Genomic DNA, 25,174 nt, shown 5'->3' with positions numbered 1-25,174 from the left:
TACCCCCTGACTAGAGAGAGCTGATACCCCCTGACTAGAGAGAGCTGGGACCCCCAGACTAGAGAGAGCTGAGACCCCCTGACTAGAGAGAGCTGATACCCCCTGACTAGAGAGAGCTGGGACCCCCAGACTAGAGAGAGATGAGACCCCCTGACTAGAGAGAGCTGAGACCCCCTGACTAGAGAGTGCTGATACCCCCTGACTAGAGAGAGCTGAGACCCCCTGACTAGAGAGAGCGGAGACCCCCTGACTAGAGAGAGCTGAGACCCCCTGACTAGAGAGAGCTTAGACCCCCTGACTAGAGAGAGCTGATACCCCCTGACTAGAGAGAGCTGGTACCCCCGGACTAGAGAGAGCTGGTACCCCCGGACTAGAGAGAGCTGGACCCCCTGACTAGAGAGAGCTGGATCCCCTGACTAGAGAGAGCTGAGACCCCTTGACTAGAGAGAGCTGAGACCCCCGGACAAGAGAGAGCTGGTACCCCCGGACTAGAGAGAGCTGGGACCCCCTGACTAGAGAGAGCTGGGACCCCCTGACTAGAGAGAGAGCTGGGACCCCCTGACTAGAGAGAACTGGGACCCCCTGACTAGAGAGAGCTGAGACCCCCTGACTAGAGAGAGCTGAGACCCCCGGACTAGAGAGAGCTGGTACCCCCGGACTAGAGAGAGCTGGGACCCCTGACTAGAGAGAGCTGGGACCCCCTGACTAGAGAGAGCTAGTACCCCCGGACTAGAGAGAGCTGAGACCCCCTGACTAGAGAGAGCTGAAACCCCCTGACTAGAGAGAGCTGAGACCCCCTGACTAGAGAGAGCTGAGACCCCCTGACTAGAGAGAACTGAGACCCCCTGACTAGAGAGAGCTGAGACCCCCTGACTAGAGAGAGCTGGGACCCCCTGACTAGAGAGAGCTGAGACCCCCTGACCAGAGAGAGCTGAGACCCCCTGACTAGAGAGAGCTGAGACCCCCTGACTAGAGAGAGCTGAGACCCCCTGACTAGAGAGATCTGAGACCCCTGACTAGAGAGAGCTGGGACCCCCTGACTAGAGAGAGCTGGGACCCCCTGACTAGAGAGAGCTGGACCCCCTGACTAGAGAGAGCTGAGACCCCCTGACTAGAGAGAGCTGAGACCCCCTGACTAAAGAGAGCTGGGACCCCTGACTAGAGAGAGCTGGGACCCCTGACTAGAGAGAGCTGAGACCCCCTGACTAGAGAGAGCTGAGACCCCCTGACTAGAGAGATCTGAGACCCCTGACTAGAGAGAGCTGGGACCCCCTGACTAGAGAGAGCTGGGACCCCCTGACTAGAGAGAGCTGGACCCCCTCACTAGAGAGAGCTGAGACCCCCTGACTAGAGAGAGCTGAGACCCCCTGATTAAAGAGAGCTGGGACCCCTGACTAGAGAGAGCTGGGACCCCCTGACTAGAGAGAGCTGGACCCCCTCACTAGAGAGAGCTGAGACCCCCTGACTAGAGAGAGCTGAGACCCCCTGACTAAAGAGAGCTGGGACCCTCTGACTAGAGAGAGCTGGGACCCCTGACTAGAGAGAGCTGGGACCCCCTGACTAGAGAGAGCTGGGACCCCCTGACTAGAGAGAGCTGGACCCCCTCACTAGAGAGAGCTGAGACCCCCTGACTAGAGAGAGCTGAGACCCCCTGACTAGAGAGATCTGAGACCCCTGACTAGAGAGAGCTGGGACCCCCTGACTAGAGAGAGCTGGGACCCCCTGACTAGAGAGAGCTGGACCCCCTCACTAGAGAGAGCTGAGACCCCCTGACTAGAGAGAGCTGAGACCCCCTGACTAGAGAGAGCTGAGACCCCCTGACTAGAGAGAGCTGAGACCCCCTGACTAGAGAGAGCTGAGACCCCCTGACTAGAGCGAGCTGAGACCCCCTGACTAGAGAGAGCTGGAATCGCAGGCCAGACTCTAACTTACAGAGAATTTTGCCTACCAGTTATACTAGTTACAAGGACATTGATTACATCAACAATAACAGATGGACTCAGACGCCTGCATGTCGGGAGATGGGTCAGGCCCCGATCAGATAGCTCCAACAATCCTGCTCAAGGCAAGGCAAGGCAAGGCAAGGCAAGACAAGGCAAGGCAAGGCAAGGCAAGTTTATTTGTATTGCACATTTCATACACAGTGGCAATTCAAAGTGCTTTACACAGAAATGAAGTTAAAATAGTCATAAGTGAAAAAAAATAAAAATATATATAGTATAACAGTTATAATAGGAATTAAAAGGAAATCAAAATAAAGATGAAATCAAAATAAAAAATAAAAAAAAATAAAAAGTATAATCAAAAACTAGAAATAAAACAGGGTTAAATTGAAACATAATTAAAGTTCAAGCAGTTCGGACAAAGCATAGAGCTCATTGAGAAAATGTATAAGATAAGGTGCAATCAGTCAGACGTACAGTGGCATAGCTCATTCAGTAAATGCACAGCTAAACAGATGTGTTTTGAGTCTGGACAGATGTGCACAGATGTGTTTTGAGTCTGGACAGATGTGCACAGATGTGTTTTGAGTCTGGATTTGAAAGTGGCTACTGTTGGAGCACATCTGATCTGTTCAGGAAGCTGGTTCCAGCTATGGCTGGCATAATAGCTAAAAGCAGACTCTCCTTGCTTTGAGTGAACCCTTGGTATTTCTAATTGACTTGATCCTGATGATCTGAGTGATCTGTTGGGTTTGTATTTAATCAGCATATCTGCAATGTATTGAGGTCCTAGGTCATTGAGTGATTTATATACAAGTAATAGTACTTTAAAATCGATCCTAAACGTAACTGGAAGCCAGTGTAAAGATCTGAGGACTGGTGTGATATGGTCATATTTTCTGGTTCTGCTCAGGATCCTGGCAGCAGCGTTCTGTATGAGCTGCAACTGTCTAATGGTCTTTTTGGGAAGGCCAGTGAGAAGACCATTACAATAATCCACCCTGCTGGTGATAAAAGCATGAACGAGTTTCTCTAAGTCTTGCCTGGAAATAAAGCCTCTAATTCTTGCAATATTTTTCAGATGATAGTAAGCTGATTTAGTTATTGCTTTGACATGGTTACTGAAACTCAGGTCTGACTCCAAAATCACACCAAGATTCCTGACTTGATTTTTTGGTTTTAGACCTTTAGCCTCAAGATATTAGATTAGATTAGATTAGATTCAACTTTATTGTCATTACACAAGTACAAGTACAAGGCAACGAAATGCAGTTTAGGTCTAACCAGAAGTGCAATAGCAGCAAGTGCAGGATATACAGTGGTTGCGTAAGTGCAGGACATGGAAATGTACTGAATATATATAAATATGTATAAGTAGAGAGATGGTTATTACTATAAACAGAACTGAATTTACAGATGAATATATACAGTGAATAAATATACAGATGGCTATTACTATAAACAGAATTTACAGGTGAATATGTACTATGAATATAATATACAAATGGCTATTACTTTAAACAGAATTTCTACAGATAGAGGTATACAATAATATGTAAGGCTAATATGAGGAATATAGCAGTGGATTAAGGTAGTGCAATAAATTATGGACAGAGCTATCCGAAAAAAAAGTGTAAAAGTGCAGTGGAAAGTGGTGGCATATTACAGTTAGAAGTACGGTGCAAAATGCAAATGTAAACATTGTTACTGTAAATACAGTCGGCAGTGCAAATGAGCATAATCCAGTTACGGTATGATGGTGCAGAATGCATAAGTAAACAGTTGTTACTGTAATAAACAGTCGGTGGTGCAAATAACAAAGTGAAGGAAGATGTGAGGTAGGAGAGTTAGCAGTTTATGAGGGAAGTGGATCAACGGGGGTTTGAGTTCAGTAAAGAGACAGCTCTGGGGAAAAAATTGTTCTTTAGTCTGCTGGTCCTGGTCCGGTGGATCCTGAAACGCCTGCCGGAGGGCAGGAGAGAAAACAGTCTGTGGGCTGGGTGAGAGGAGTCCTTGAGGATGCTGCGAGCTCGATGCAGACAGCGTTTCCTCTGGATGTGCTCATTGGCAGGCAGTGGAGTCCCTGTGATGCGCTGGCAGTTTTCACCACCCGCTGCAGTGCCTTGCGCTCCGCAACAGAGCAGCTCCCATACCATACTGCGACACAGTTGGTCAGGATGCTTTCTATTGCGCAGCGATAGAAGTTCACCAGGATAGCTGAGGAGAGCTGATTCTTCCTCAGTGTCCTCAGGAAGAAGAGGCGCTGGTGAGCCTTCTTGACCAGGCTGGAGGTGTTGGTCGTCCACGACATGTCCGCCGAGATGTGGATCCCCAGGAACTTGAAACAGGAGACACGCTCAACAGCCATTCCATTGATGTGGATGGTGTCGTGTGTGCCTCTTGACTCCTTCCTGAAGTCCACGATGAGCTCCTTCGTTTTGGTGGTGTTGAGGAGCAGGTTATTATCAGCGCACCATGTGGCCAGGTGCTGGATCTCCTCCCTATAGGCAGTCTCATCGTTGTTGCTGATGAGACCAATCACCGTAGTGTTGTCCGCAAACTTGACGATAGAATTAGATCCATACACAGGCTTGCAGTCGGCGGTGAAGAGGGAGTAGAGAAATGGGCTTAGCACACAGCCCTGTGGTACGCCAGTGTTGAGTGTGATGGATGTGGAGCAGGTGGATCCTGAACGAACATTCTGGGGTCTGTCAGTTAGGAAGTCCAAAATCCAGTTACACATTGAAGTGTTGATGCCCAGGTCTCCAAGTTTGGCTATTAACTTGGTTGGGATGACAGTGTTGAATGCTGAGCTGAAGTCAACAAACAGCATGCGTGCGTAAGTGTTCTTATGGTCCAGATGGGTGAGCACAGAGTTCAGTGCCATGGAAACTGCATCCTCTGTGCTCCTATTGCTGCGATAGGCAAACTGGTGTGAGTCCAATGTGGATGGTATAGAGTCTTTTAGGTGTTCCAGGACCAGCCGCTCAAAGATATGCGTTCACCTTGAGAATTTCATCTTTGTTTCCTAATGTAGTGATTTCAGTTTTGTCTTTGTTTAACTGAAGAAAGTTTTGGCACATCCAACTGTTAACTTCATCAATGCATTTACATAGAGAGTCAATGGGGCTGTAGTCGTTAGGTGATAGGGCTAAGTAGATCTGGGTGTCGTCAGCATAGCTGTGGTAAGCCATTTTATTATTTTTCATTATTTGGCTCAGTGGCAGCATGTACAGGTTGAATAGGAGTGGTGCAAGAATTGACCCTTGTGGGACTCTGCATGTCATGGATGTCCACTCAGACTTATGGTCACCTATACTCACATAATAACCTCTCCCTTCTAAGTATGACCTGAACCATTTGAGGACCATTCCAGAAAACCCAACCCAATTTTCTAGCCTGTCAAGAAGTATGTTGTGGTCAACAGTGTCGAATGCAGCACTGAGGTCCAGTAGTACCAGAATTGATGTTTTGCCTGTATCTGTATTGAGGCGAATATCATTTATAATCTCTATGAGCGCTGTCTCTGTGCTGTGATGCGGTCGGAAACCAGATTGAAAATTGTCAAAGTATCCGTTTGAGTTCAAGAATTTGTTCAGCTGACTGAAAACAACTTTTTCAATGATCTTGCCTATGAAGGGAAGATTTGAGATTGGTCTGTAGTTGCTCAATATGGAGTTATCCAGATTTCTCTTTTTCAGGAGAGGCTTAACTACTGCGGTTTTAAGGGAGTTTGGAAAAGTCCCAGAAAGAAGTGAGGCGTTTACCACTTCTAGGAGATCTGCTTCTAAACAGTTAAACACACTTTTGAAAAAAGAAGTGGGGAGTGTGTCAAGAGCGCAAGTTGATGTTTTAAGGTGCTGTACCATTTCTTCTAAAATTTTACCATCAATTGCTTCGAAATCAGTCATGATAACTTTCTGAGGTTGTGGTCTCATCTGACTCACCTCAGAGCAACTCAAGGATGTGCTGATCGCATTTCTGATATTAATGATTTTCTCGGAGAAGAAATGCTCAGAACATGTGAAACGCACACACATACAAGCACTAGGGCATCACTCTCTAGTTCATGTCAGGGGATTATGATCGTTTATCAAGAGAACACCCAATACCCAAACAGAGATACAGCCACAGCTATCCTTCACCAGAGAGAGCCATGCATCCTGGCTGGAGGTCAACCCAAGCAGCTGAAGAGACTAGATTTAAAACTACAAAATCATCTTTTAAACTAAATATATAGAAGTATGAAATCACTCAGAATTACAATCATCTTTAAACTCGATATATGAAAGCAGAGAAAGAGATACATAGATTCATTATCCTTGATTATTCAGGTTAGGGAAATAGTAAAAAGAAACATTGAGAAGGAATAGGGTATAAAAGAAGAGACACAGGTAACTGACCTGCCCCTTCATTACAAATACATTTTTAAAGCATGTATTTTGTAATCTGTAGCGTAATACTTTTTTAAAATGAACCTCCCCAATCCTGTAGGGTGGAAAAAATTATTTGAATGTGGAAGTACTAGCCTCTGTATATCAACAAATCATCAGTGTCATGTGAACTAATGAATATTCATGAGCCAAGCAGTGACAGTATCGTTAACACGCAGACTAACCATTTAAGAAAAACTCCCTTGGACTATCAGGCTACTTTTACAATTGCATATCTTCTCAAAATGGTGCTCCAAACTCGGGAACAATACTGTAAGTTATTTTTAATACTTCTTGGCATTTGTTTTTTCATGGAAATAATATCAAAATAACATATAAATATAATATAATTTATGGCTTAATAATGAATTGGGTCAGCAAACTGATCAGCAAACAATTATTATATTAAAATTGTCCATTTCAAACAACAGAATGGCACATCTTTCTTTATAGTTTAAGTATAGCTTATAGTACACAACAATTAATGTCCCACATATTAATAAGATATAAGGACACAATAGCAGTAAAACTCTTATCAGCACATAAGCTGCTTTAACATTTAATGCAAATAAAAAAAGAAACAAAACAAGAAAAAGGCCAAATCCCCTTTTTTTACATTATTGTAATAATATCAGTGAACCTGTGGTAATTTGATATGCTATCAACCACTGTAAAAAAAAATGTTTTAATATAGGCCCATCTCTATATGTCAAATATTATTTGTTTGGGGAAAAATATTTGTGTTTGTTGAATATTAAATTTGTATCATAGGCCACAGGCATATCTCTTGCAATTTTACATTGTTGGTTTACTTAAAAACATAACTTCAATCTTATTATTATTATTATTATTATTATTAGTGCTATTTACTAATAAATATTAATCATTAGCATTAAATTAGTCATATATTTTTAAGTTACAAATGTGTAGCTATATTTAGATATTGTATAGGCTAAAAGAAAACGCAAATGCAGTTTGTTCATGACAAGGAATGCACTGTGATGACATAATGCTTTTACAGTTTACAGGGAAAGATCATTACGGAAGATTTTTATCGGTCTGTGTCTACTGGTAATCATGTGTTGTCTGGTAAGTTCATTTATCACAACTATCACAACACAACACAACACAACACAACACAATTAAAATCAATAATGCTTAATCAAACTAAATAGCATACAAAATATTGGGTACAATGCGGATTCTGTAAAATTGTGTAAATTCATTTGAGAACAATATTCTCCATGATATATGCTAACATTTATGAAGTAGCCTATGTAGACTTACAGGTGTAGCAGGTTATTGTTATTGTAGGGTACTATAAATGATTCTGAACTTCTCAATGTTGTATGGCTATAATATTTTCCAAATTGTAGATGTCAGAAAGATGCATTGAAAGCATATTATTATTAGTATTAGTATTATTATTGTGTGTATGCATTTCTAGTTCTCAGGGATTAAATGTGGAGAGATTTGAGGTGGAAGTTATGCCTACTAAACCGCCTCCTTCCCTGCCCCGCAACTTTGTGGGCCTTCATTTCTCCTGTATATTCATATTGAGGTTTCAGAATCGTGGAGGTGTGTGTATTGGCATGGATAGATAAATATTTTATTTTTGGTTGGGGTCGGGCCTGGGCAAAAGTGAGCGGGCACTTTCACGCGTGTCACTGTCAATACCAAAACTGCAGCTACAACCTGTCCACATAAAAAACTTGAGCAGTGGTTACAACAAACGACACTTTCTTTCTACTTTTCGAATATTTTCTTCATTTTTAATTGATAAGAAACGCCTTTCCTATCTGATATGTGATGAGAAAAGGAAGCACAGCGAATTCAACCTCAGGTTGAATTACGTCAAAGCTTAGTGCCACGCACCTTACCCCTACACTATAATGTATCCTGACTTTATATAATAAACCTGCACTTGGAATTGAAAAGTCTTACCGTTATTTGCGGCCTGATGGATGGATTCTCTCCCGCGTTAATGCAAGTTTTTTTAAAAGTCCTGTTTATAGAAATGTGCATCGCTGCTGTTTATCTATCACACACAACTGCAAATGATAGGCTAAGTGAATAGGTAAACACAATTCATGAACTCACAGGCGCAAGCCGCATTACATGCATGAGACAGCCTATAAACATTCCCTAAAACACAGCTGTCAATCAAATGAAAGAAATGTTACACTTCACGAATGAGGCGGTGCTCTTCCTTTCTGCAACACATTTATTTCTGTTTTCCTCTTTGAAGATATGAAAATGACTAGATCAGGTTAGATCAGGAGCACTCTCTGTAGCGTGTACACTCACTCATAACATACTGAGCGCTCTTTTACTCTACTAGCGTCAGTTTCCTTAACTCAGTATCAAATATAATGTCTCAAAGTGCAAGCATTAATGCATATTCATGATGACACTGACTAGACACGATATATATACACGATCTTTAAAGCTACCTTCTCTAAACCCATGAACACTATAAACACAATACACCTAAACATGTTCAGTACTCACTTTTACACGGTGCAGAGGTAAGTATAGTAGATAACAATGGTATTACATTACACCTCTTAACCGGATTGAGGGCGCATTCGTCCTTAAGCTTTATTTGTTTAAATGAGCTCAAATGACTGTCAGATGTAAGTAATTACAAGTGACAAACTATACATCATTTAAAAGATCTACCCAGCTAACAAAAAAAGGTCCCCAGAACGTCCCCTAAATGGCCTCAGCGATTGTCCCCTGGACGTCCATGTGTAGGGTCCTCTTGAGGTCCCGCAAACGTCCTCAAGACGTCCTCCTGACGTTCATAAGGACGTTCACAGGACATCCAGCGGCCATTCGGGACGTTTAGGGGACTTTCCCTTTAGCAGCATTTTATTTTACATTTCGGCAAACCAAAGAAAACAGACACGTATGAATTGTAAGGAACGTCTCTGGTTACGTATGTAACCTATGTTCCCTGAGAACAGGGAACGAGACGCTGCGTCAGCTGACGCTACGGGGAACGCCTCCAGCGTGACAGGTGCCTGAAATCACAATTACAAAACGTCAATCCTATTGACCGGCGACAGCCTACGATGTCATCAAGGTGCAACCAGGAAGTATAAAAGGGCGCCTTGCCAAAATGACAGTATCTAAACGTCTGAAGGGACTGTTTGGCAGGCAAGCCTTGAGGCATGGCAAAGCGATGCAGCGTCTCGTTCCCTGTTCTCAGGGAACATAGGTTACATACGTAACCAGAGACGTTCCCTTTCGAAAGGGAACTCGCGCTCCGTCAGCTGACGCTACGGGGAACGATATACCAACGCCGCCATGCCGAAAGGAGTGCATGCCCACTGGCAGTGACAACTGTCAGGACAAGCAAATTCAACTGAAATGCCTGAACCACTCCCCTTCTGGTCACATTAGGCTGTCAGTGACAGCGCTCCCTACGGTCAAAGCCCAAGCTATAAACCTGAGAAGGAACCTTCGCATACCATATGAAGTCCTACCCTGGCCGCTCAAAGGCCTGGAACCAGCCCATTCGACAGAAGGGGTTCCTTTAAGGGAACGTGGCAGGGGGACCCGAGGGAACCCGTGCCAGTCACTATTCGGGAAGAATTCACCAAATGCCACCAGGGAGGCCTGACCTAGCGACCTCTATGTGGGACACATCAGTTCGGCCAACCCCTGTCTGTTTAAGTACAGAGCCTCTGGTACTTGCCTCCGGAGAGACATCCTGCTAGGGTATTGCAAAAAGGCAGTGTCCTCCACCAGCCGGACCTCAGAGACGGGTTATCCTGGAGAGCAGTGCTCAGCGAAGTGCATTCTAACCCTTGCTAGCTTTTAACGTTGCTAAAACGTGCTCAGGAGGCCGAACAGGCCTACAGGCTGATCCTAGCTGGGAGGCCTCGAGGGGCCTACAACCGATGGATCAGTGCCAAGCGGCTATAAGCTCACAGAAGACTCTCACTTGAGAGGAGCTTCCAAGCCTGCCTGGTAGGTAACCATGCTGTAGGCGATCTATGAGAGTCCCTTCCTGTAGGGACCGCATAGTAACAGCGTCGTCTCGTCATGCTAGGGTATGAACACCGCCTTCAGGTACTACCGGCCGGAAACCGGCGCCTGATAGCAGGTGACCACCAGCTGTCAGCGTAAAGCCAGTTATGTGTTCCCTCCTAGGGAACTCGTCCCCCAGGGAGGCCAGAAGGGGCCTCCACCTGGTAACCTGTGCCGACTGCTCGCGTGTCCAAACCGCGGAGCTCGCCCTCAGGGAGGCCTAGCAGGCCTACCACCTGACCGCAGTCGAGCTAGCCCTCGAGGTAGCTGGGAGAACAGGGACTCGCTCTGTCAGGGAGGCCTAGTGAGGCCTACCACCTGTTTAGTCGTTGGGCGTTCCTCCAGGGAGGCTTAGTTAGGCCTACCACCTGACAATAGGTGTGCTAGAGATAGCTTTTTCACAGTGACTAGACTCACCTAGTGACTGTGAAACTGGAACATGCCCTTAGAGGAGGCCAGGTGAGGCCTACAATCCAATAGCGAATCCCCCAGGGAAGCCTGTGCCGCTTGCTACCTGTTAGCAACCCCTGCTACCACGTGTCACCGAAACTGGGGACCGGGGAACGATCTCAGGGAGGCCCGGTGCTAACGACCTGATGGCAGAAAGTGCTAGCCTCCAGGGACCTCGGCCACCTGGAGCCCAGGAACACCTCCTCAGAGGAGGTCAAGTGAGCCTGCTTAGCCCACAGCAGGCCCTTAGGGAGGCCTGGTAACGCCTTCCACCTACAAGCAGCTCGTGCCAGCCGTCGAGGGACTGACGCCTCAGGCATGCCCCCTCGGGGGAGACTGAGTGTGGCCCGCTATTCACAGCAAGCTCTCAGGGGGGCCTGGAGGGGCCTACCACCTGAGCCAAGGTGACCCAAAAACGGGAGCCTACCCCTCATCTCTAAATAAGAGGTATGCAGGTTCTATGAACCCTGCCGTGGACAGAAGACTGGCTGCTGCACCCAGGCTGACGGTAGCTGTCTGCTGCTGAAGAAGAACTGGACATCCAGATATCACCTGGGGACTCATCCCCAAGGAGGCCAAAGAGGCCTACTAGTTGAAGAGATTGTCGCTGAAGTTTGACGTTGATGGTTTATAGTCGCGACGTCGAGACTCCCTCCTGGAGTCTGCTGCCCAGACTGCCCAAGCTGGCTACTCACAACCAGCTGGCCTTCACACGCCCGCACCTGGGGCTGGCTCCATCCCAGAGGCTAAAGGGCCTCCGCTATAGCGCAGTCTCACAGGGCAGTGCCTACAGACATGAACCTAATCACATTGCCAACAGCAGTGCACTCAGCAAACAAATGCTTAGGAACCCTCTAAAGCGAGGGGAGTACAACTTATGTCACCTGCTTCAGGGCGGCCGCCTTACTTTCTTATACAGCGGTCTGCCGTTCGTGCAAGGACGTCAGCCATTGGTAATGCTCGGGCCTCAGGGGAGCATTCGATCAAACCGCCATGCAGAAGGTTGCGATGTTCAGCTCGACCCGAGCCCTAAAGAAGGTGGAGCAGAGGACATAGAGCAGAGGGTAAAACACATCATACAAAAATGTAACCCACCGGCCGTACCATCCTCCAGGATGAGGCCGGGGGCCGCCAGAAGGTGGCGGCCACACCAGCTCTGAAAGGCGGGGCACAGCAAAACTAAAGTCTTAGACGCACACAGCGAAAGAAGCTCAGCCCGGCCCCACGACCACTGGCAAGGTCGCTATCCCTGCTGCAACACCTACACTGCATTACTAAATAACCCCAGAACGCAGAGAAGGGGGCGGGCCTTGGCCGGACTACTCTGTAATAAGAGGAGGCTGAATCAAGGATGCAGAAAAACAAGCACTGTTCTTATACTTAAAGACAGGCCTAGGGCGACATTACCTGCTTTTAAAGGAAGCGCCCCCCATCCTTAGCAAAGCCTAGGCCAAGTGGTGCGGTGCTAAACCTGCACTAGATCTACCCAGGGCTCGGGAAAGAAATATTATCACCCCTTAAATAAACAATGGGGCCCCGAAACCCATTTAAAAGCCCAACAGGGCTGGGCGCAGATCTCACTACAGCTCACGCATTAGTGCTTAACCCGGTCGTAATGCTACTTTATACTTAAAGCTAGGAAAACAAACAACTCGCCCCCGCGCGCCACAAGCCCGCGAGCAAGAGCGGCAAATACAGACACTCACATAAGTGAGAGAGATAACACGGAGAGACGGTAGATCTCTACTAGCTAAAGTATAGCATTATGCACAAACATATAATGTTGCAAAGAAGATCGTTCTTAGCTTACTCACTGGGAGCTGCAGGCCCTGCGATGTCCAGCGATGTTCCATAATCCCCCGAGCCCTCTCAGGAGAGCGAAAAACGGAGTCCTGAAAACATTAGTAGAAAATGTTTCACCCTTCTCGAGGGGGACTCACCACTCGCTCTTCTTGGCGCTTCAACCCAGCCATCAAGCTAGTATACGACCACCATCCTGAGGGGGGCGCTTTCACCAAACAAACCAGGCGGGCCGTCAGAATCGTACATTTTCTGCTCATCATTGGCCCACCGGCCTGATGTAAAGCGCCCAGGGGAAAGCACAGGAGGAAGGGAAAAAGGCAGCGCTCATCGGCGCGCCCTGGGAGGCGGAGTCCGCTGCCTGCGCTGGTTCCGGTTACCAGCACTGGCTTCCTTCCTCTTCTTGTTGCGGGTGTCCCGCCTTCTCTGCGCACCAGTCCTCCACGGAGGGGGCGCTCGAGAGGCGACGCTGGTTCGCTGGTCCCGTCTCCAGTCCTCAGACCGTGACGGGCCAGGGACACCCGGTCTCGTCCACGGGCGGCAACGACACATATCCAGCCTCAGCCAGTCCCTCGACATCAGCGAAGTAAGCTCGCTGATGCCGATGGATGCAGGCTGAATAAGGCTTCTTCCATCCCTTCGAGATCTGTTGATGGAGATCTGGAAGAAATGGAAGACTCCCGGGAGCTGGGCGGTCATGAGCGGAGAGAAACCGGTCATCCAAACGATTTGGACGCACGACCTCTCTCCTCGTGCGCTGCCACGGCAGCTGCAGTCTACCTCCAGCGCGCTCCATGACCTCCACCAGCTCCCCGTACATGGGACAGGATGGATGTGAGGTTTCAGCCTCAGCTGACTCACCAACCTCTTCATCCAAAACGCTCGCAGTTTGCACAGGAAGCTCCCTCGAGAACTTCCCATGCATGGTCCTCACCCAGACAGTAAACACAGAGTGTGTGTGTATCCTCAGGTGTAAGATACCTGGTACACGGGTCCACACATCTGCGGAAGTGGCGTTGCTTCTGAGCACACTTCATTCTCTCGATTGTAACTTTCTTTGACGCTTTACGTGAAATCGGCAAACAGTCCCTGAAGACGAAAAGATACTGTCATGTTGGCAAGGCGCCCTTTTATACTTCCTGGTTGCACCTTGATGACGTCGTAGGCTGGCGCTGGTCAATAGGATTGACGTTTTGTAATTGTGATTTCAGGCACCTGTCACGCTGGAGGCGTTCCCCGTAGCGTCAGCTGACGCAGCGCGAGTTCCCTTTCGAAAGGGAACAAAGTATATTTATTTTAATAGTTGTAAAGGTGATGTGCTCTTTCCGCATGCCCGTGTGTGTGTTTGCAAACGCGCAGGCAGCTGTGTGTGCGCGCGGGCGCGTGTGTGTGTGTGTGTGTGTGTGTGTGCGCGCATCTCTGGTTGTCAGCTGTGGGGTTAGTCCGATGGCAATTCTTCCACTTGGCTTCTAACCTAAAACAACAAAATGAACACACTCAGTAGTGTTATGATTTTATGTCTAGTATCATAGTTTGTCCATTGAAAAAAAAAAGACTGTTGACTATTTTGATTTCGTTAGACCATGGTCCAAATTAGCCTAATATTATATTCAGCGCATATTGGAAGATAACGGTTGTCCCAATTTGGGCTTTGTCTTTTTACTCAGTATATTTACTGTATAAAGTTCGATATTTAATCCCTATATTTGTCAATATCAGATAATGTTGTCTCATTTCAGCTTAACATAAGTTATAGCTTCGAAATGCTAGCATAATGGTTAACAGCTGTAGGCTACTACACGATGGAAAACTTCAGCAAAAGTTTTAAAAAGGTAAAATTTTCATATTTTAAACATTACAAGATTAACAATGGTTATGGTAGCTAATGTCTACTAATCAAAAATTATAAATACTTTTTCTACCGACGAAAGAGAAAACTCAAATCCGCCTCTGAGGAAATCCGGCAGGACCGTTAACTATCTCTACGCAGCTAAGCGTTGCCATGGATACATGCTGCGCGTACCTTTAAAGAATGACGTCACTCGGGCAGGTCTGTGGCTATAGACGGTTTCAACGGCAACAACACAAACATTTTTTTAATTTTTTTATTTGAGCTATGTGCGCTAAATATTAAGCAGTAAAATATTTTACCTAAAATAACTTTTCTTGAATAAAACCGCCTTCACCTGACCAGGTAAAACAGGAAAATTTTATTTTTCTTACCTGTTATTTCCACTTTCTTTCCAGCAATGTGTTTTTTCATTCTTCACGTTTTCTTTGGCTGCATTCATTAGTTGAAGTCGATTCATTCTTTTAGAGCTCCGGAGATTCAACCTTATTTTCTTCATGCATGTGTAATACATAATAAATTGTAGCCTATGTTTAATTATATTATTGAAGGGTATCGTGTTTTGATGTTTAAATTACTGCTGAAAACAAACTCGCGATTTGATGATAGTGATACTGGTAAGTGTAACAGGAAAGTTATTTGTAACATTGACCTACAATTCATTCAAATCATATTTTTAGGCTAGTTTACTTGCACTAAAATGTTAATCTACAATATATATATATATATATATATATATTTTTTTTTTTGTTGTTGCATACTTTCCATTATCACAGTTAATTTAAGGGATTTTAAGAAATAAACAAATCCCCTTTTAAATCCAATACGGGTTTATTTTAGTTGAATTTTTTGTTTGTCTGAGTTGTGTCAGGTCTGATGATAAAAGGCAATGCATATGGGCGACTGGATTTTGCAAGTGTTGCTATCCCATATGGAAATGGCAGGTGAGGGACGAAATAGACGTTCATAAACTGGCCTAGACAAATGTCCTGGGAACGTCCGGCAGCGAACGTTAAGCGGACCAAATGTAGATGTCCTCCGAATGTCCACCAGCGAACGTTATAAATGGAGACGTCCTCCGAACTTTCCACACGTCCACTCTCAAGCTAGGCCAATATACTACATCTAGAAGTCGAAGAAGTGTCTTTAACCTCCCCAGATGACCGCTGAGTGGATTGTCATGCGCGTAGCGTAAGAATTCTTCACAGTACCTTGCTGGAATTACTAATTGCAACTTCTGTCCTGTCTGTCCTTTCTGTCCGTTGGGTACACTGCGAAATAGAAATCCATTTTGTAGAACATAATGCACTCGAGATATATCTTGAACAGTCTGTGACTGTGCTTTACCAATTAACTCCTGAAGTTCTACATCATTCTGTTGAGCGATGCCAACTTGAGTAAGATCTACCGGAATGTCAGTGGCAAGTGCTGTGGCCTTCACTACAGCAATTATATCAGGTGAGGTGAGATTATTTTGGGTTCTGGATAACACATCCGGTACAACATTACACTGTCCTTTTCTATATTTGACGGTAAAGTGGAACCCTTGTAAACGTATAGTCCAGCGTATTATTCGTGAAGATGGTTTTGGGTGTTGAAAAACACAGGTCAATGCTGCATGATCTGTAACCACTTCAAATGGATGACCCTCGAGATATGGCCTCCACTTCTCGACAGCCCACACCACAGCCAGACACTCTTTTTCTGAAACGGAGTAAGCCTTCTCGGGTCCTCGTAACAGTCTAGAAGAGTATGCTATCACATGCTCTTCTCCCTCTGACTCCTGTGTAAGTACAGCACCCAAACCAAGCTCACTGGCGTCAGTTTGAACTTTGAACGGTTTATCAAAGTCAGGTGGTATCAAGACTGGGGCTTGTGTCAGATCTTTTTTAATGGTGTCAAATGAATGTTGGCATTGCTCCGTCCAAAACCACATGGAATTTTTCTGCTTCAGTGCATGTAAGGGGGCAGCTTTATCAGAGAAATGTGGTATAAAACGATAATACCAGCCTGCTAAACCTAAGAAACGTTGAACATCCTTAAGTGATTGGGATGTAGAGAATGAATTGACTGCTGCTACTTTGGATGGATCAGTTTTTATACCATCACCTGAAACAATGTGTCCTAAAAACGATAGTGATCGCTGGATGAGATTACATTTTTTTAGGTTGAGGGTGAGACCTGCATCGTGAAAGCAATGGAAAACTTGGCTAAGGTGTTGAAGATGTTCCTTCTCATTCTGTGAAAACACCACCACATCATCAATGTATATGAAACAGCACTTGCCTTTGAGCTTTCTTAATGCATGCTCCATTAATCTCTGAAAGGATGCAGCTGCATTTTTCAGCCCAAAAGGAAGCCGTAAAAATTCATAGAGCCCTGTTGATGTGACAAAAGCAGTTCCCTTTCGAAAGGGAACTCGCGCTGCGTCAGCTTCAACGCTACGGGGAACGCCTCCAGCGTGACTGGTGCCTGAAATCACATTGAATCACGTCAATCCTATTGACCGGCGACAGCCTATGATGTCATCAAGGTTCGACCAGGAAGTATATAAGGGAGCCTTGCCAACATGACAGTATCTTTTCGTCTTCAGGGACTGTTTTGCCTGTCTTCACGTGAAACGTCTACAAGAAGGATAACAATGAAGTGTGCTGAGAACGCCACTTCTGCAGGTGTGTTTTGAATGTGTATCTTGCGCTTTGGATACACACACACTTTGCGTTTGCTGTCTGGGAGAAGAGCATGCATGAGAGGTTTGCGAACCTCTTTTGAAATTACTTGTGAAAGTATTTTGTGAGCGTTGTCCTCTGGAAACGCTCCGCTCTCGGTGGGACCTCTTCTCGAGGGGAGAGGTTTCAGCATCTGGGAACGGCCACGCTCGAGCTGAGGCTGAGCGGCGTCTCAATACCAAAAGCGCTTCCCAGATGGTTCTTGAGGACGATCCAGATTGCGAGAGGCGGACCTTGGAGGAAGGAGCTGGATTTATGTTCCTCCTCCTCGTCTGCTGCTCTTCCACTCGAGCAGAGGATGGGTGAGTCAGTTAAAAATGCTGAAGCTTTTCTTACCATCCTGTCCCATGTACGGGAGTTGCTGGAAGTCATGGAACGCGCTGCGGGTAGACTGCAGCTGCCTTTGCGGCGCGTGAGGAGAAAGGCTGAGCGTCCAAACAGTTCGGACGATCGGTTTCTCTCCGCCCATGACCTCCCAACTCCTGGGAGTCTTCCATTCCTTCCAGATCTCTATCTGCAGATCTCGAGGGAATGGAAGAAACCATACTCAGCCCCGCATCTGTCGACATCGGCGAGCTAGATGTCGCTGATGTCGAGGGACTGCCTGGCTGGGTATGTGTCGATGCCGCCCGTGGACGAGATGTTATGTTTATCTCGCCTCTGGGCGGCCGGCGACACTGTGGCTCCCACCCTGCCGGTCTAAACGCCTGAATGGCAGGGCGTACATGTCAGTGGGCTTTGCACACCACAGCTGTGTTGCAGGCTGTGTTGCAGGCGGACCTGCTGAGGGACCTCGATCAGGGGGGAGGGACCCCCTGAGGCGGTAGTCGAGTCGCGCCGGACCGCGGTTTCCGCTCTCCGGGCCACCGTACAAATAGCGCCGATGCGGCGAGGGTGGCCACGGAGAGACATCTGTGGTTAAACCGTTTGGACATCAGGGAGAAGGAAAAAATCCTTTCTCCCTGATGCCCCGGTTTCGCCATCTGAACTTTTCGGCACCTCCGTAGAGGCGGTGGTGGGAAAGTTCGGAGAGGCGAAGGCGCGCTCGGCGGCATTCAGGACATGCATTCCGCTGAGGTCCGGGACCGCGCCCAGGCAGTCGGGTGTCCCCGGCCCGTCCCAGTCTGAGGGCTGGAGACGGGAATAGCGAGCCAGCGTCGCCTCTCGAGCGCCCCGCCGCGGAGGACTGGGGGCGCAGGGGAGGCGGGACACCCGCGACAGGAAGAGGAAGGAAGCCGGGGCTGGTAACCGGAACCAGCGCAGGCAGCAGACTCCACCCCCCGAGGAGCGCGGAGATGAACGCTGCCTTTTTTCCCTTCCTCTGGTTTTTCCCCCGGGCGCTTTTACATCAGGCCGGTGGCCTATGATGAGCAGAAAATGTAAGATTCTGCCGGCTTGCCTGGCTTGTTTGGTGAAAGCGCCTCCCTCAGGATGGCGGGCGGATACTAGCCTTATGGCTGGCTGGAAGCACCGCTGGGAGCGATCGGTGAGTCCCCCTCTCTGAGGGTGAAACATTTTCAAAACTATGTTTTTCAGAACTCCTATACCTTCGCTCGCCTGAGAGGGTTTCTGGGGAAATTTGGATCGCCGCTGGATCTTCGCAGGGCCTGCAGCTCCCCGTGAGTAAGCTAAGAATGATCTTCTTTGCAACATTATGTGGTTGTGTGTGAATACCTCACTTTCTGCTAGTAGAGTCTGCTGCCTCTCCGTGCTATGTTTTCCCCCACTATGTGGGTAACTGAAACGCGTTCTTGCCCGAGGACTTGTAGTGTAAGAGGCGAGCTGTGTTTTTCCTAGCGTAAAAGTGGGAAGTAGCTGAAGACCGGGTATGCACTAACGCACGAGCTGTAGTGAGATCTGCGCCCAGCTCTGCGGGGCTTTGGGAAAAGGGTTTTTGGGGCCTCATTGTGTATATTAGAGGTGATAATATTTCTTTCCCGGGCCCTGAGTAGATCTAGTGCGGACTTATGTCGCACCACTTGGCCTAGGCTTTGTCAAGGATGGGGGCGTTCCCTTTTAATGAAGTTGTTCGCCCCTGGCCTGTCTTTTTATATAAGAACATGGCGTTGTTTATGCATCCTTGTTTCAGCCTCCTCTGTTTCAGAGTCGTCCGGCCAAGGCCCGCCCCCTTTTTCTGCGTTCTGGGGTCACAAGTAATGCAGACGAGGTGGTGCAGGAGACAGCGACTTCGCCAGTGGTCGTGGGGTGCAACTAAGCGTCTTTTCGCCAGTGGCGATTAGACTTTATCCGCTGTTTCCGCCTTTCGGAGCTTGGTGGCCGCCATCTGCTGGCAGCCCCCGGCCTCTTCCTGGAGGATGGTACGGCCGGTAGATTTCACATTTCTGTGATATTGTTCCCTTGCTTTATGTCTCTGCTTCACCTCCTTTAGGGCCCGGGTCGAGCGGAACATCGGGTAACCTTCTGCTAGTGCGGTTCCGGTTGGATGCTCCCCTGAGGCCCGAGCATTGCCAATGGCTGACGCCCTCGCACTTATGTTGGCCGCTGCATGGAAAGTAAGACAGCCGCCCCTATGCAGGTGACGTAAGTTGTACTCCCCTCGCTTTAGAGGGTCTTTGTTTAAGCACTTCCGCTGAGTACACTGCTGTTGGCAATGTGATTAGGTCCATGTTTGTAGGCACTGCCCGAGAGACTGCGCCGTCCTGGGGGCCCTAGGACACGGCGAAGCAGTTGTACCTAGCTGCCTCTGGGATGGAGCCAGCCCCAGGTGTAGGAGAGCATAGGAGCCAGCTGGCTGTGAGCGGCCAGCTTGGGCGGTCTGGGCAGCAGGACTTCAAGACAGGTAGTAGGCGTTAACCGGCCTCCTTGCAGAAAAGTCCCGACACCATGGCCCACGAGTGGGCCTCAGAGGCTCTTCTCCACTGGTGTCGACGTCAGCAGTGACCCGTCATTTGGCCCTGGGGATGAGTCCCCAGGTGTTAACTGGATTTCCAGGCCTTCGTCAGCAGCAGACAGCTGCCGTCAGCCCAGGTAGCAGCAGCCAGCCTTCTTAAAGTCTCGGCAGGATCCTTGGAATCTGCAGACCCCCTATTCGGGGGGGGGTAGGTCCTGCCAGGCCTCCCTGAGGGGTAGGCTCCCGGTCTGGGTTACCTTCGCTCAGGAGCTAGGCCCTGTTTGGCCTCCCTGAGAGCCTGCTGTGGTCAGCAGGCGCTGCCTGGTCTCCCCCGAGGGGGCACCATAGGCATTAAGTCCCTCGACGGCTGGTACGAGCTGCTAAATAGGTGGTAGGCCCTACCGGGCCTCCCTATGGGCCTGCTGTGGGGAAGCAGGCTCACTCGACCTCCTCTGCGGATGGCGTTCCTGAGCCCCAGTCACTGTATGACTAGCACGAGTGCTAGGAGGTAGTAGGCCTCATCCGGCCTCCCTGAGTGACCCCCTTGGAGGGAGAAAGCGTAGCAGAGCGCTACGGACGGCATGTTCAAACCAGCTGATTATGACTTTGTCCATAATAATTTTTTATCATCTCACTGATCTTTAGATTGGCCCTGCAGCTACTGCTGTGCTGGCCTGATCATTGGGTGCACAGCAATAAGACCAAACTGGAAGCCAGTTATAAACTTAGTTGCTGTGAACGTTCAATAAACTGCAAACACTGAGAGCACAGATCAAATTATTGCTCAATTCAAAGATTTTTTGTGACTACACAATATAGAATTTGTTCAGCTGGGCCTGTGTTGGATTCATGTTGTTCAAACATGTGTTAATAAACAGTATGATATGATCTTGTGTGGTTGGCAGTTTAGAGTCGTCCTGCCACGCCTTTTTGAATCTATTTACGAAAGCTGCGGCTGATTCTTTTGGCTCCTGTTTAGTGTTCGCGGCATATGAAATGTCTCTTTTAGAAATCACCTTTCTTTCTAACATTTTTTGCAGCTCCTCATAAAAAGTCTCTAAATGCTCTTCCTCTTCCCAAAGCAGCTTATTAGGATTATCTGCGGTACCTTTACCAGTCATTTTATCGTTTTCTATTCTCAGAGAAGGACACCCGTCAATTATATCTGTTTCTGTCACGTCCTCCCCCAGAGTTCTGAGTAGTATTACTTTAAAATCTGGACCTGTCAATTGTGCATATCGTGTATGACTTTTTAGGATCTGGACATATTTCACCGGATGAGAGGGAGAAGGCAGATTGTTACATATACTTTCAATATCACTGATATAATCTGATTTATGTTAAAGACAACATTCAAAGCAAACAAATTGATATATATGAAAATTCCTTGGAGTGTGTAGGGGTCAATATTACTTTATCCCCTCAGATGTCATTTGTTGTTTTTGCAGTCTACCGACCTCCTACTGCTACAAGTGTTTTCTTTGACAATTTATCAGAAATTCTTAAACAACATGAAGGTAAAGAAGTTATACTTCTGGGTGACTTCAACTTAAATTGGCTTGATAAAGCACGCAGCAAAAAGCTCAAGGAATTTGCCAAAACATATCAGATGATACAAATGATAAATAAACCTACAAGAATAACAAAATCTTCTCAAACACTACTGGATCTAATTTTTACAAATAAACCGGATAGGATAACTAAAACATATAACTTGATTACTGGTTTATCTGATCATAATTTCACTCTAGCTGCTAGAAAGCTAACTAGATCACGGTATAGGAATCAAATCTCACTAAAAAATAACCCCAATATATCTTTTATTTCAAAGAAAGATCTAGTATTTATTGAAAATGAAATAAAACAAACTAATTGGAACGACACTATTGAAAATAAATCCTGTGAGCAAGCATGCAATGATCTAATGTCAGCTTTTAAAGATATTTTAATAAAATATACCAAAATAAGGGCCAGGAAACCTAATGCAAAACAGAATCTGCCTTGGTTAAATAGCAATCTCTGGAACTTAATGAAAAAAAGAGATGCCTCCCTAAAAAAAAATTTAAAGTCTGGATTGACTACTGATCATTTAATATATAAAGGTCTGAGAAATAAAGTCATAATGCAACTTAGAAAGGCAAAACAGATTTCTTCCTTGAAATTATTAGAGATGCCAAAGGGAACAGTAAAAGACTATGGAAAAGCATTGACAAACTAAATGGAAAGGAAAAGCCCAAATATGAAAGCATACATCTTAAAATAAATGGAAATATTATAGATGATAGCCTCGCTGTCGCTACAAATTTTAATAATTATTTTTTAAATTCTGTGCAAGCATTGGGTCCGAATTTTCCAAAGATCCACCCTCAGCACTCCTTAGTTTGTGATAGTTCTGCCTTTTGTATAACACCAATAAATGATATAAAGGTTGGAAAGGTCATCTCAACCCTGTCCAATAGCAAGGCAAAAGACATATATGGTCTTGATACTGTCTTTTTAAAAAATCATAAAGAATCTATAACCTCCGCTTTAACTAAACTAATAAACATATCTATTAATGAGAGTACTTTTCCCAGTGCCCTGAAATCTGCTATAGTTATCCCTGTGTATACATCTGGTGACAAACTGGAAGTTAGTAACTATCGACCTATTAGCATCCTGCCAGCCATTTCAAAGGTCATTGAAAAGGTTGTAGCAGAACAACTGATTGCTCACCTTGATTCCAGGGCTTTTTTACATCCTATGCAGTTTGGGTTTAGGAAAAAACATTCAACAGAAACAGCATGCTGCTACTTCCTTGAAGTAATTAAAACAAACCTAGATCAGGGTGGAGTGGTGGGTGCAGTTTTTCTTGATTTGCGCAAGGCTTTTGACACAGTTAATTATGACATACTATTAAACAAACTGGCAAATTATGACCTTTCCATAGACACACAAAATTGGATTAAATCTTACCTGAGTGGCCGAAATCAGTGTGTGCGGGTGAACAATACTCTGTCCTCATTTAAAGCATGCACCCTGGGAGTGCCACAAGGGTCAATTTTAGGGCCACTGCTTTTCAGCATATATATTAATGACCTTCCATCTGTGTGTAATACTGTTGATTTAATAATGTATGCTGATGATACTGTGTTATATACTCATGGGAAAAATGCAACTGAGGTTGCAATGAAATTAACTAAGGAAATGCAGAAGGTTGCAGAATGGCTAGATAACTCCTGTTTGACCTTAAACGTTGAAAAGACAGTAACCATGTTCTTTACAAACAGGAGCAAACTCAGCGATTGTCCTGAAATATCAGTAAATGGGCAAAAAATAAAAAATGTGGATGAATTTAAATATTTAGGGGTTACCCTTGATAATACTCTTAGTTTTAAAAATCATGTTAAAAAGTTGAGTAACACACTGAAATTTAACCTCATAAACTACAGACACATAAGAAACTCTCTTACTGTTGAAGCATCACATACATATTTAAATGCAATGATTCTCCCACATTTTTTCTATTGTATGACAAGTTGGTCTCAGGCATGTAAAACAGCCTTAAAACCACTTGAATCATTATATAAAAGTGCCCTTAAGATTCACGACAAAAAAACACGTCAGTATCATCACTGTCAGATACTCACCAAATATAGTATTTTAAATCTGGAAAATCTAATAATCCACACAAATGTATGTCTATTGTTTAAAATCCTTCATAATGCTACTGCTCCGCCTTTGAAAAAAATGGTGACACTCTGCTCAGAAAAAACTACAAGAGCTACCCGATCATGTACCAGAGGAGAATGCAGTATTCCTAAACGCAGGACTGCATTTGGTAAATCATCTTTTTCTTTTGTTGCCATAAATCAATGGAACACACTTCCAACAGAGTTGATTACATGTACGGATTTTAAAAAAATTTCATGTCACACAAAACATTGGATCCTGTCACAACAAATGTGTGGCCATTTGTGAGTTGGTGTGTGTTTGTGTGAGAGATGGGGGGGGGGGGGTTATTAATTTATAAAAGGTGATGGGAGGGGGGTAAAAATGTTTTAATTATGTGGAAATGAGTCTATTGATAATTTTGTACTTGATATTTTGCACAGCTGTGAATTTAGTAACTGTTAATTTATTGTATGTTTTATTTACCTGCCCAGGGACTACGGGTGGAAAATAGCAATTTGCTAAAACCCGGTGCAATGCATCTCTCCTTGTTATATACAGGGTTAATGTTTTATTGTGCACTGTCCCTGTTCAAATAAAAGAAAATAAAAAAAATAAACAAAATCACTCGCCTTAGCAGGGCGTATGGAAATTTGATTTCCCCTTCTCACAAGCATAAATGCAGGCTCTGTTTTCTGTTCATCAGCTGTGGCCCCCCCTGCTACACACAGTTCAGTCTCACTCTCTACTCCGTCTCTACTCTCTGTCAGGGTGTGGTATAGTTTTGTTTCAGGGATGGATTGTTTCAATTCCTCTAATTTAGGAACATTATGTTTAGGAACATTATGTTGGTAAGTGCTCGATTTGAATTCTACCGGCGGGACATGTGTCAACACAGCTGACTTGTATTCTACCGGTGTGACATGGGGTATTACTGCTGGCTGGTATGGGGGTGACTGGTTTTTCTTTTTTGAGTTCGGCCTCTCTGGACCCTTATCCCAGTATTTTTTCATTTCTTTCCATTTATTGTATGCCTCTTTCATGTACTTATAATTCCATTCTGGATTTCCCCATCCCCCATTAATCATTGAATCTGCACTATCCATATCCCCTGGCTTAAAAGAACCATCTTCAGGGAAATGATCCAATTGTATTTTTCCCTGAGTCCACCCTTTCAAATTTGATAAATACAGTTCGGTCCAGTATCCGCAACTATTTCTAAACATCCAGTCTCGGGGTGTTTCCCCTTGTTCTGGTCTTGATATTTTTTGACCCATCCTTCACTTAATCAATTGTGATTTGATTAATTTGTTAGTTTACCACACCACATCACAGGGGTCTCTTTATCAATTTGTCAAATATTTGGTGTCGATCAGTTTGTCAATTACTTTTATTAATTGTCTAAACGGAATATTCCCATCAACACTTGT

The 25,174-nt window shown here is 45.7% G+C and overlaps 1 protein-coding gene across 1 annotated transcript in view; it reads left to right on the top strand.

Annotated features, from left to right (window-relative positions):
• Positions 1-6,568: 6,568 nt before the first annotated feature.
• Positions 6,569-25,174, top strand: part of LOC307130054 (NXPE family member 3-like) — a 71,680-nt gene continuing 53,074 nt past the window's right edge. Inside the window, exons 1-2 of the mRNA XM_079822915.1 lie at positions 6,569-6,649; positions 7,398-7,465. Coding sequence (XP_079679041.1) covers positions 6,622-6,649; positions 7,398-7,465 — 96 coding nt within the window. The 5' untranslated portion in view covers positions 6,569-6,621. The remainder of the gene's footprint in view (positions 6,650-7,397; positions 7,466-25,174) is intronic.

Source organism: Gobio gobio, assembly GCF_949357685.1.
Source record: "Gobio gobio genome assembly, chromosome: 8".
In the NCBI taxonomy this organism is placed as follows: domain Eukaryota; kingdom Metazoa; phylum Chordata; class Actinopteri; order Cypriniformes; family Gobionidae; genus Gobio; species Gobio gobio.
This window is presented reverse-complemented; position numbering and strand designations above follow the sequence as displayed.